The sequence below is a fragment of the Artemia franciscana genome, chromosome 4, assembly GCF_032884065.1.
Source record: "Artemia franciscana chromosome 4, ASM3288406v1, whole genome shotgun sequence".
In the NCBI taxonomy this organism is placed as follows: domain Eukaryota; kingdom Metazoa; phylum Arthropoda; class Branchiopoda; order Anostraca; family Artemiidae; genus Artemia; species Artemia franciscana.
Window position 1 is genome coordinate 10,942,389 of NC_088866.1, and position 13,978 is coordinate 10,956,366.

General features: G+C 35.8%; 1 protein-coding gene across 7 annotated transcripts in view; it reads left to right on the forward strand.

Annotated features, from left to right (window-relative positions):
- LOC136025976 (uncharacterized) overlaps positions 1 to 13,978 on the forward strand; it is a 391,881-nt gene that overhangs the window by 372,262 nt on the left and 5,641 nt on the right. For all 7 annotated transcript variants that reach the window (XM_065702101.1, XM_065702103.1, XM_065702104.1 and 4 more), the window contains 2 exons: positions 229 to 333; positions 4,434 to 4,613. In XM_065702101.1, the coding sequence (XP_065558173.1) occupies positions 229 to 333; positions 4,434 to 4,613 (285 nt within the window). The remainder of the gene's footprint in view (positions 1 to 228; positions 334 to 4,433; positions 4,614 to 13,978) is intronic.

Consider the following 13,978-nt stretch of genomic DNA (forward strand, 5'->3'; position numbering starts at 1 on the left):
AGTCACCACTTCATATCCACTTTAAAACTCTGATAAACTATCAAAAGTTTAAAATTAGAAGACAAATTCTTAATTAATAAAAACATTTTCCTTTTGACTAAGAAATCCTTAAATTAAGATCATATCTAACTGAATTGATAAAAAGTGATAGGGTGGTGACAAATAAGAATTTAATTAGGATTGAAAGTCTTCTCTGTTAGAAAAGTAATTTCCCTTTTTCCTTTTTAGGACGACTTAGAAGTACGCTTTCAGGAAAAACTTAGCAATTTGGAAAGCGAGATCCAAGAGAAAGACAGCGTCATTGCCAAACTTGAAAGCAAGCTAATGGACAAGGTATTTTTTTCTTCTTCTTTATTTTACTGGCTAGTGAATGGGCCTACACATCATCCATGAGGTATAAAATTCAGGTTTGGCTTAGAGCCGGTCTCAACACATGAGAATCTTTTTTATTTTTCTGCTAAACTATATTTTTTCTAAGTTAACGCTGGTAAGCCTACAAAAACATTAAACCCTTATAAGTAGGAAGAAGGGTGAGGTAGGGAATTAAAATCGCTTCTTGAGCTCTAATTTCAGCTGTATAATCCATAAAGATGAAATGAGGCTCAGTATTGCTGGCAAGGGGTAATTGCCCCTGTAAAACAAAAAAAAATATTAAAATGTATAAAAGAGTCTAGTGAAAAATGCTCCCATTAATATCTTTATAAGAACAATGTTCATGGTTTTGCATTTAAAATATCAGACTATGATTTTAAGCCATATTGAAATATTTTTTTCTGATTTAAGAAAGAACTTTAAAAAATTTTCAAAGCCTTATACTTTAGTATCTAGTAAAGATATCAGGCTCAAATTTCTTTCTTTTTTGGGGTGCTCGATTCATAGTAGAAACCTGTTGGTGAAGTTTCTATTTGTATTATGTAAAGTATGTCTAAGATTATCAAAGCTCAGTGCCATTTAATGGAATGTGTGGAGCTAGACATTTCAGAGGACCTTCCTGGGTTATCAAGACAGTAGTGACAGCATCATGCTTTCCACAACAGCCCTATCCCGCCATTCCACAACAGCCCTAACCTACCATTCCAGAACATGCCTATCCCGTAATTCCCACGACAGCCAGCAGGTGCATGTTGGATCATAGGGAATGTTTTCCAAGAGATGCCGGTGTCTGTCACATAATAGAGAGGGTCTAAGTGTTGGGTGTTACATAAAAGCACTTGTTAGAGTCAGTTAGTCAGGCAAAAAACCCTTACTTGTAACTGAGAAGGACATCCACGTGGGCGTTACGTAATGAAGATGTACACGAAGAATGTTATATAATACCTTAAGAGATTTCATTTTCTTTCATGATGTTTTTTTCCCTCGGAGAACATTTATTAGCTAAAGATTTTTCGTCCACATTAGGACTCGAAAAGGACTCCTCCTCAATGGAATGGGGCACAAAATCAGTTGGACTATGAAGGTCTTTCTAACATTTTGATTCGGCTAATATATTTTGCATGATAACGTATTGTACATAAGGAGAATCCCCTGTTCGTGCATATTAGAATGATAGAATGAATTGCGTGATCCCATAGGGCTGCAATAACTGAAATGGAGAGGGGAAAATCGATTACTAGATATTACTTAAATTGGTATTCATCTGTTTCTAAAGTAATATTTTAGAGAGTGTTATCAGATAATGTTGTGGGTTACTCTTAGCACATTTTTCTTGGTAATAGAGTCGTGTACTCTATTGGAACTTGAATGTGATATCAGAAAAGATAAAAAGCAAGAGCATCATTGTGCCTAGAATATTATGTATCATTATGCCTAGAATTGTAACCTTCATATATGATCAAAAGTATTTTCTTTTGATCTTCACTACACTGAATTTAGCACATATATTAGAGGCAATCTTGAACGAACAAAAACACAATTTGAAACGTTGATCGAATATTTTCTTCAATGTTCAAACGTCAACATCTTTACTTGGCGTCCATTAAAAATTGACGTTTTTTGTTAAAACAAATTTCTTGTATCCTTATAGAGATCTTCACATGGTTTGAGAGACTCTGTTGTCTTATCCCCTGTGACGCTGAATGCATGACACACGGCACCCTCTAGCAGACGTTATCGCACAGATGGTATTTTTTGGGGTATTTTCCTGCAAAAATATTCCTTATCCATTATCATTTCTTCTGATGAATCCTAGCGATTGGGGTTAGCGTGGCGCAATGTACCACCCCCGATGACCTACAACTTACCATTTCAGTGCTAGATTGTGATGCTCCATGGCAATTCCCATCTTTGACACTGATTCGCTGACACATGGCATCCTCTAGCAGGCATTATGACACATATGGCATTTTTCGAGCATTTTCTTCCAAAAATATGTGTTTACACTAGAATCAATCTTTTAAACCTAATGTAAAAATCCCTACTAATATTACTTCTAATATATCCTAGCAATTGAAGCCACTTCGGAACAATATACCAGTCCCTGATGACACCCTCTTGGGGGGGGGAGCACATTATCAGACCTAAGGGATTTTCAACTAAAAATGACCATTGTTTTTTTAAAAGCAGAAACTTGTTATTTCATTGCTAGATTGCTATACTCCATCACAGTTCCCATCCTGTGACATTGATTGCCGACACGCGGCACCCTCTAGAGGCATTATCGCATATATGGCATTTTTCGGGAATTTTCTTGCAAAACACTCACTTACACTTAAATCGACCATTTAAACCTAATGAAAAAATCCCCATTAGTGTTTATGTCGATTCCTCTTGGCAATTAAGGTCAGAGTGTCACAATGTACCACCACCGATGACACCCTCTAGGGGTGACACATTATCACACTTACGGATTTTTCAATCTTTTTTCTCTAAAAAAAAAACTTATCAACTAAAAAATGACCATTGTTTTTATTTGAACAGCGGAAACTTGTCATTACATTGCTAGATTGTGATGCTCCATGGCAATTCCCATCTTTGACACTGATTGGCTGACATATGGCACCCTCTAGCAGGCATTCTGACACATATGGCATTTTTTGGCATTTTCTTCCAAAAATATGTGTTTACACTAGAATCGATCTTTTAAAATTAATGGAAAAATCCCTATTAGTCTTTCTTCTTATGTCTACTAGCAATTGAGGCCAGCGTGGAACAATGTACCAGCCCCTGACGACACCCTCAAGGGCATATTAGTACAACTAATTGCTTTATAAGGACATTTCTCTCAAAAATAAAATTATAAACTAAAAAACGACCAATATTTTTATTTGAACAGCGGTAACATGCCATTTCATTTCTAGATTGCGATGTTCCATTACAATTTCCAGCCTGTGATGCTGAATAGCTGACACGGAACCTTCTAGCAGACATTATCGTACATATGGTATTTTTCAGCCATTTTTCTGCAAAAATATTCGCTTACACGAGAATCAATCGTTTAAACTTAATGAAAAATGCCCATTAGCGTTTCTTCTGATGACTTCTAGCAATTGAAGCCAGAGTTTCATCAGGCCAGCCAGGCTTTTGGTATTTTGGGGCACCAATTTGTTTTGGGGAGAGAAAATGCCTCAAAATATGTTTTTCTACATTAAGTCTCTTCTGGCCCAAGGAATAACAGCTGAAAATTTCGAACTGATGGCGGGAAAAATGTTTTTTCACCTGTTTCTGTATCTGTAAACAATCGAGAATTTGAACAATTTCTGACTTTTGCACCAGGGACTTGGGGGTCATGTCATCCCCAGACACGTATTTAAATACGGGTATTTTGAACAGATTGGCTATCTCAAATTTTTAGTTTAATGCTACGGGGGCTGGGCAGCAGAAACTTCCTTTGACCCTCAAATATAGCACTAGAACTTCCAATTAAAATAAAATAAGCAGCCTCCGAAATTTCTATGACTACCCTCTGCATAGGAAGTGACCGGGGTAAAATAGTTTTTGCCCTTTTTCTGGTACTTTGTCCGATCCTGTATGGGGGAAGAATTTTCTTTGTTTTCTTCTGCACTGGGCTCCTGTTGGCCAAGATCTTAGCCATCAGCAAAGCGTTTTTGGCAACCGAGAATTCAATAAAGCACTTTCCACTTCAATTGGAATTGCTTTTTAGCATGTTTCGGTTATTTTGTTTCATAAACTTCTTCAAATGATAACGAATTGATGCTGAGTAAAATCTGAATGATTATTATTATTATTGAAATTGATTTACACGGTAAATATATGAAAATAGACAGGTTCTTGAAAACTCTGCTTCGTTTAATTTATTTAGGCTATGATGGGACGTGGTTAGCTCTTTAATAGGTTGCAACTGTTGCTTAAAGTATGATTTGGGATAGTTAGAATTCGAGTCATTTACTCTGTAATTAAATAAAATGAAAAATATAGTATATATATTAAGATGGGCGGGTTTATTAGTTGTTGCTCTTCATTTACTTGTTTTGCAGTGCACTCTTGAAGAACAGATATCTAATGAACCTTCAAACGTAATCACTTCAATCTCTAATCAGCCTCTTCACCCTCTAAGACAGCGTTCAGTCGTCACATCTTACTCATCGGATATGGGAGAAGATCTTGAGTCCAATGAAGATGAGGATGATAATGATGAAAGAGAAAATTACCTTGTTGTAAGCCTTTTGTGTTTGTTAGTTAAACATTTGGGTGACTTTGCTGACTGAAACTACTAGAATATTGAACAAGCAGTAATGGTGGTGATATTGATAGAGAATTTTCACCCTTATTTAGGCACTACATCTTCCCAATACTAAAGTAGAGCAATGACCTACTTACGTAACCTGTCTCCCAGACAGATATCCGACGCTTTTGAGTGAATGACCTAAATAATCCTGTCAGGAAATAATTAGCAAATAGTCGATCTTCACTGAATAAAAGGAGTGACCAGTCATTTACTGTCTGAAATAGATAAAGTAGGTTTTTGCCAAAGTCTGAGAGGGATGAATCGTTTTCTGTTTTGAGTTAAGGACATATGAACTGGGAAGGCACAAATGATGGCAACACAATTGATTTTTTATCTGCAGGCTGGGTACCTGCTGTCAACATAAAACCGCACCTTTTCTTTTCAAATAACTACATTCAAGTTAGGTTGATTTAAGTTCACTTGGTGTTGCATGCCACACTAAGTAAACCTAAATTAACCTAAATTGTATGAAGTTATTTTCTGTCAGGAAAATTTTACTTCAGGACTTAATTGACAAATATTCGATCTTCACTGAATAAAAGGAGAGACAAGTTATTTACTGTCTGGAATAGATAAAGTAGGTTTTTACCAAAGTCTGAGAGAGATGAATCCATTTTTTTAGATTGAGAGACATATGAAGTGAGAACACACAACTGAGGGCAACACAATTGATTTTTTACCTGCACCCTGGATACCTGCAGCCAACTTACAACTGCACCTTTTTTCAAATAATTTCATTCAACTTAGATTAATTTAGGTTCACTTAGTATTGCACGCGATGCTAAGTGAACCTAAACTAAACTAACTTGGCCGAAGTTATTTAAAAAAAAGGTGTGGTTGTATGTTGACCGCGGGTACCCAAGGTGCAGGTAAGAAATCAATTGTGTTTCTATCAGTTGTGTGAAAACAATTCATATGTCTTTAACTCTAAAAGTAAATTGATTCATCTCTCTTGGACTTTGGTAAAGACTTAATTCATCGATTTCAGACTCCACCACTTGTGAACTGATAGTAGCATGTTTATTCCACTGAATCTTGATAAATTCCCACTTCATAGGTCTCTAAACCTAAAAAGAATCCAATTCATCTCTCTTAGACTTTGGTAAGAATCTAATTCATCTATTTCAGATTCTAGTATACCACTTGTGAGCCGTTAGTAGTATCTGTATTTGACTGAATCTTAGTAAATTCCCACTGCATATGTCTCTAACTCTAAAAAGAATCCAATTCATCTCTCTCAGAATATGGTAAAAACCTAGTTCATCTATTCCAGAATATAGTATACCACTTGTGAGATGATACTAGCGTCTGTGTTTGACTGAATCTTCACAAATTCCCCGCTTCTTATGTTTCTAACTCTAAAAAGATTTCGATTTATCTTTCTCAGACTTTTGTAAAAACCTAATTTATCTATTTCAAACTCTAGTATACCACTTGTGAGCTGATAGTAGTGCCTGTGTTTGACCAAATCGTGATAAATTCCTACTTTATATGTAGTTTACTACTACTTTATATGTCATATTGTATGACTGTATTCTTATAAATTCCCACTTCATAGGTCTCTAACTCTAAAAGAATTCGATTCATCTCTCTCAGACTTTGGTAGAAACCTAATTCATCTATTTCAGACTCTAGTATACAAGTTGTGATCTGATAGTAGTGTCTGTGTTTGATCGAATTCTGATAAATTCCCACTTCATATGACTCTAACTCTAAAAAGAATCCGATTCGTTTCTCTCAGACTTTAGTAAAAACCTAATTCATCTATATCAGACTCTAGTATACCACATGTGAGCTAAAAGCAGCGTCAGTGTTTGACTGAATCTTCATAAATTCCTACTTCATATGTCTTTAACTCTAAAAAGAAGTCAATTCGTGTGTTTGTGTGTCAGACTCTGTGTGTTTGAAGGTCTTTTTTCTCTCTCATCCTGTGTGCCTCTGTGTCTGTGCGGATGTTTGTTTATCCCCTTGTTTGTCTTTGTGTGTTTTTAATTGTTGTTGTCTCTTTCGCTCTCTTTTCCTGTGAGTGTTATCTTGTCCCCATGTCTGTCTTTGTGTGTTTAGGTGTCTGACTATGTACTCCTAGGTGTTCTTGTCTCTCCCTCTGTGCCTGGGTGTCTGAGTAGATGTTTACTTGTCCCGGTTTCTGTCTTCGTGTGTTTGCATTTCAGACTCCGTGTGTCTCCTTTTGTGCTTGTCTGTCTGAGCAGATGCTTGCTATCGTCCTCCTCTCTGTCTTATTTTGTTTGTAAGTCTGACTCAGTGTGTCTGTAGGCGCTTCTCTCTCTCTTTCTCTCTCTCTTTCTCTTTCTCTGTGCCTTTCTGTCTGAGTGGATGTTTGCTTGTCCTCATGTATGTCGGACTTTTGTCCTGTGTGTTTTTAGGTATTTTTGTCTCTCACTCTCTGTAGATAACTTCGAAGACCACACTGCCTTTCCATGACGAAAGTAAACCAGTTCAGAATAGGGATGAAACCTTTTAATTGACAGTTAACAGATGTAAAAAATTTTAACTGGATATTTCGAACACATATACAGTGTTCATCATCAGCAGTAAAACTAAAAGACATTAATAAAAACAAACAAACTTATACCTAATAAACTAATTACTTATAGTTTATTGTTCTCATTTTTTCAGTGCAACAGCAGAAGCAAATCTCTTTTACATTTTCGGTTCCGGTTCATTTCGGTTTTCGGTCCGGTAAGGTCAAAGAGATTTGCTTCCGCTGTTGCATTGAAAAAAATAAGAGCAATACGGTTTTACAAAGCAATATGAGACAAAAGCTTAATCATGGAAAGAATGTAAGTTTCGTCTTCCTTTGCATCGGCGAAACTCGATTATCCCTTATCGCCAAGAAATATCAAATCCTAGAAAGGTTGGCGTTCCAGGCAAATTTATAATCCATGCAGAGCCTTTTTACAAAGAAAGAAGAGAAAAAGCCAACTCGTATACCGAATAAAAGTTTTTCTCCTCCTTTACCTCAGCAAAACTCTTTTATACCTTATCGTCAATAAATATCAAAGCCAAGAAAGGCTGTTTCCTCAAGTCCTAGCTAGAAAAGAAGGGCTGTCTCAATGAAAAGTTTAAAAAAGTAGGTCTTAATAGGATATTAAATAAAAAAAAAATTTTTTTTAGCTGAAAGTAAGGAGCGACATTAAAACTTAAAACGAACAGAAATTACTCCGTATATGAAATGAGTTGTCCCCTCCGCAATCCCTCGCTCTTTACGCTAAAGCTTTTAATTGTTTTAAAAAGTAGAATTGTGGCAAAGAATCAAACTTTAGCGTAAAGAGCGAGGGATTGCGGAGGGGACAACTCATTTCATATACGGAGTAATTTCTGTTCGTTTTAAGTGTTAATGTCGCTCCTTACTTTCAGCTAAAAAAATTAGTTTTTTTTATTTCATTTCTGAACGTTTTTGAATTAATGCTTGTTTGGTTTTGGCTCTCCGCACATAAATTATTAAAATGAAATTTGTATATTAATTCTTTTTTTGGCTAAATGGCTTTCTCTTAGTTTTGATCAGACGATTTTGAGAAATAAGGGGTGGAGAAGGAGGCCTAGTTGCCCTCCAATTTTTCGGTTACTTAAAAAGGCAACTAGGACTTTTAATTTTTAATGAACGTTTTTATTAGTAAAAAATATACGTAACTTAAGAATTAACTTACGTAACAAACTTTCATAACCTTATATTTTTATTATGTATACGAGGGGGTTTGTACCCTCGTTAATACCTCGCTCTTTACACTAAATCGTAAGTTTAAGTTTAGGTAATTTCTCTTCAAGACGCAAGCCTGTTTTCACGCTGTTGTTGTGATTCCTCGGCACGCTTTCTTTTCTTACTTTCTCTATTAGCCACAAGCCTTTTGGCCTTAACTCTTTGAGCTGCTTCCTCGGCTGTTTCTTCTGCCATTGTAGGATTTATACTAAAATTTCTCTTTAAATTAACTCTTTGAGCAGCTTCCACGGCACGCTTTCTTTTGGTAATTTCTCTTTGAGACGCAAGCCTGTTTTCACGCTGTTGTTGTGATTCCTCGGCACGCTTTCTTTTCTTACTTTCTCTATTAGCCGCAAGCCTTTTGGCATTAACTCTTTGAGCAACTTCCTCGGCTGTTTCTTCTGCCATTGTAGGATTTATACTAAAATTTCTCTTTGAATTAACTCTTTGAGCAGCTTCCTTTGCTGTTTTTTCTGTCATTTTAAGATCTATATTAAAAATTTCTCTTTGAAAGGCCTTGTTATATACTTATATAATGACGTCATATACAGTCGACAAACATGACGTCAGTTGACAAACAACTTCATGACGGCATAATGCCCAATCCTTATAATGGCGTCATTTGACAAACATGACGTCACTCGACAGCGGACAAACATGACGTCAGTACACAAACAACTTATTTTCATATATATAGATTACGAATCTCTTTTCTTTGGAAAAGGAATATATTGGAGTCTATGATCGTTAACGATGTGAGATTCAGATCTGCAATGATTCAGAAACATTCTTTTGGGTCAGTTACATCGTCACAACGACTCTTATATGCGCACACCCTCGCACATATTACTGAAGACTGAATTTAAAATGAGCTTAAGGATTTCTTTTTCAACCCTCGTTTTTGCCTCAGATCGTTTACTGAAAAAGGTGTCAATAAACGTCTTCAAACATGGCTTTTAGTCGAATTGGAGGGCTCTATGAATCTTCATGACCTTCGAACCGTTGGACAGGATCCACCACAAAAGAACGTGATGTACAACAAATATTCTGTTTCGGATGAAGGCCGGCAATAGGTTTCTGTCTTGAGGGTGTCCAGTGCATACCCCATTCCTCTTTTAAAATATAAACTGATGGGATTCAATGAATCCCTAAGCACCGTTCTGCTTATGGACGGGAAAACAATCCTTTACTGAGTCAAGAATTTCCATTGGTATCTCACCATCAATTTCGAAAAACCATCCTTGTTGTCCATTCTCCTCAACAGTATAAATGTCGGGCAAATTTGGAGCAGAAGGCCAGTCCAGGCATTTGTAATTCCCACATGGCAAAGAAAAGTGAGACATTGCAGTTGGATAAAGGGAATTAATATCCAAGCAAGCCACATTCGACTTTTCACCGGTTCGTTGTCCAGTTGGGTCAGTTTCCAGGACATGATCCCTGTGAAAAACATACCCCCTCCTCATTGATCTCTCTACGAATAAATGCTGATTCACTTCGGTGGTCACACCTATTTCTTCTTTACTAGTTTTAATATTTAGATTCATCACCAGATGAGGAGTTGAAAAATAATATTTCAAATCTATTCCAAATACCTCGTAAATTTTATCCATGTTCTTACAGACAATATCCCAAATCCTCGCCATTTTTACACCCTCCCTAGGCCCAAACTTCATACATATTTTTAAAATTTTTAAAGGCCAAAAAGGATTTTTGGGCCTAGGCCCAAAGTTCATAATCAGCAGTGGTGCATTGGCGATCTTAAAATGAATCAGAAAACGCTTCGATGGGCGGCAATTTTTCCTCAAGTATCCTCGAGGTGGGTTGTAGTACTCATACTGGTATATGCCCTAACACGTTAATAAATCATACATTTCATCATCTGGTTAGTGCTGTTTAAGGAGGGGGAAAAACTATTAAAATCGTCAATTTTCTGTACTTGAATGAGTTGACTTACGGATTTGGGAAAAAAAAGGATAGGAATCTAAAAAACAGATTTTATTCGAGTAGGTATTACCATTTTCAACCGCTTTCCATTTGAATTCTAAGTTTAGCAACTTCTCAGAGGATTTGTGTACGATGTTATATGACAAAGACTCATCTACCCATGTGCCATCTACAACTTCACCTTTCTGCACGCGTGCCAAAGCTAGTAGTATGAATTTCAAATCATAGCAGGAATGGTGCTTGTGCTGTTTAACGTTTAAATTACAAGATTTAAGTTCCAGTCCACGAAATTTACTCCCCCTCCTGATAAAATAAGATTTCTTAAGTGATCATTGTCGCGGACTGACACTTCCCTACTACCGTCAACAATTTTTTTCTTACAAACCCCACAAAAATTTTTATTTTTTAGTTAGCAACTCGTCTTCTGGTGACGGAGACATTGGATAGTTTATATTGCGCAGACGTGAAATTAACTTATTAGCTGTTTTAACAAGTGCAACAATAGCTGAACCTATGCCATCTTCTCCACCCAACGTCTCAAACACCTCTACCAATTCCATGGTATTAATCGAGTCTTTGAGCATGCCCATAAGAGACCGCAATGGCATCATGTTCTATAACACGAATTGAGTTTGACGGATTGCACACTTTCATTAGTTCGGCCTCAATATCTAATGCCACTTTGTAGCTCTGCAACAGTGCATCATTTCCACAAACACATTAGAATCGAAATTTTGAGACAGCTATTTGTTCAATGCAGTTGAAAGGTCCAAAAATTTTATCTTCGAAGATAAAAACCCTCCCAGAGCCCTCAGGGCTAGGGTTGCAAGTTGTGCCCTGAGGCATATAAGGTTATATAGAAAGGGTGATCAAATAAACGTCCAAAGGGGCTCATTGGATTGCTAATCAGAGTTTTAGTGCCCTTTTTGACATTCAGATGAATAGGAGGGTGGATAACCCCCTCCCACGGCAACCATTCCCCCAAACACATCAAATCAAAATTTTAGACAGCCAAGTTTCTAAAGGTCTGGAAATTATGTATTTGAAGATGACAACCCCCCCCCCCACAGTCTTTGGGGAAAGGGTTTTAAGTTATGCACTAGGGGAATTTAAAGTTTATATAGAATAGGTGATCGTATAAACTTAGGAGGGGGCTCATTGGATTGGAAATCAGAAATTCTAGTGCCTTCTTTAAGGTTCAGAATGATCGGAGGGTGGAGATCCCCCCAACACCTCGTATTTTCATAAAATTATCTAATAGAAATTTTAAGATTGCCATTTGTTGTCGTAGAAAATTTTAAAAAGGCTCATTCGATTGGGAATTGAAGGAGCTAGTGTACCTTTTGATAGTCGAAAGTGACTAAAAGGAAACTAACACCTCTTCCATGCCCACCATTCCCCCAAACACATTCAATCAAAATTTTGAGATAGCCATTTTGTTCAACAAAGTTAAAAGCCCTGGAAATTATATTTATGAGGATGAAAAACCCTTCACAGCCTTGAGGGTGAGGATTTTAAGGGGATAGTGCCTCTTTTAATAGTCAAAAGTGATTAGAGGGCAACTAACCTTCCTCCCACGCACACCACTTCCCCAAATACACCCAATCAAAATTTTGAGATTTTGTTCAGCATAGTTAAAAAAGTGAAAATTATGTCTTTTAGGGTAACAACCCCCCCACACACACACACACACACGCCCTTAGGGCAAGGGTTGTAAGTTATGCCCTGGTCATATATGGTTGTTATGGAACGGGTAGTCGTATAAACTTTGGATCGGATAGAGCTCATTTGATTGGAAGTTGGAAGTTTAGTACCCTTTTTAAGAGTCAAAAGTGAATGGTGGGTAATCAACCCCCTCCCCTCAAGCCTATCATTCCCCAAAATATATCCGATCGAAATTTTAATAGAGCTATTTTGTTCAGTCTTGTTGAAAGTTCCAGTAATTATGTCTTTAGGAATGTCAACCTCGCCACAGTCCTCAGGACAAGGGCTATAAGTTAGGCAATTCGTTCATTGTTTACACCTAGTATATGTCATTGAGAAAGGTATGCATATTTGAACTTTACTTTCCATGTAGACGAAGGCTATTCAGAAGAGACTTTCAGAGAATGTTGAGGAGAGCGTTAAACTAAATCTAAACACGTTACGTGTATACGGATTGTCAAAAGCGCGTAACACAGGAATAACTAGTATGTTGATCTGGAACATTCAGAAAATTATAAGGGATATGATCAAAAAGGCAATATGTCCTTACTAACAATATTACTACAATCACCACTACTACTACCACACTACTCCATTTACAGTATTAAAAGAAAATTTGAACTAAATCAAACACGTTGTCTGCATGCACATTGTCAAAATAGCGTATTTCAATAATTTATTTGGGTAATAAGTTGAAACCTTCAGAGAATACTTTAAGAAAAGATCATTTATCATCTCGCATCATTTTATTTATCAGTCATGGTTAAGGTTCTTTGAAGTAAGGATGCTAGTACTGTTTTAAAAAGCTTTAAAAATATTTTTAGTTATAAAGTTCGCATTTTGTATATATATATATATATATATATATATATATATATATATATATATATATATATATATATATATATATATATATATATATATATATATATATATATATATATATTTATATATATTTGGTGTTGTGCTAAAGACGGCCCTTGGACATAGGGCCAAAATGGTCGTTGAATTAAATTCCATTGTATTGAGAAAATTTCCCCATTGTTTCTAAGTTGTGTGTGTTTCTTACTTTCATCAAAAAAATAAATGGTCAAAAATTTAAGGAATAAATATCAGTACATGTCAATTATACTGATAAACAGTCATTTGCTTTTTTTTGTTCAGTAAAGCGCTAATTATGTTCTTGTCTTGAGAAGGAATGGAGGCTATTAGCCCTACTCATGTTAATTTTTGTTCGATCTTGGTTTGACTCGGTTATTTATTGTAATTTATGTTCGTTTTGAGTTTCATTTACTTACTGATAGTGGATTTGTGGTAATTTTACGCTTAGAATATTATTTGACTTTATTTTTACTCATTCTTGGCTTAATAGAGCTCTTTTCATTTTTTTGAAAAACCTATTTTGTAATTTTTTTTTAATTAATATCAGTGTATATCGATATGTCAATCCCCTTGATATTACGGTGATTCTTTTTTATGTTATGAGAGATATAAAATACAGATCAAAAAAATATTTTTATTAAAACGCAAATGACGTTCTGGTCCTTAGAAGGCACAGGGGGCACTAACTCTATTCTTCTTTGTCCTATTTTCTTCTTGTTTTAAGTTTGAATTGGTCATTTGGTGTAATTTTTGCTCTTTTTGGGTTTTATTTATTTATTGCTACTAATCTATTGTCGTTTTCAAGTTGAAAAATTATTTGAGTTTATATCTTCTCGTCTTGGGTATGATGTAGCTCTTTTTTTGAATAACTTTTTTTGTAGAAAAAGTTTCCGAAATAATTTTAAAAATATAGCGAACAGAATCTTCTTGACAAACTTGAAAGTGCAGTTGAAGCACGAACTTCAATAAATCTAGTGAATACATTTACTGTTCTTGTCCTAAAATATATGTTGATACTTTTTGAATACAGTAATTGAAAGTTAGTC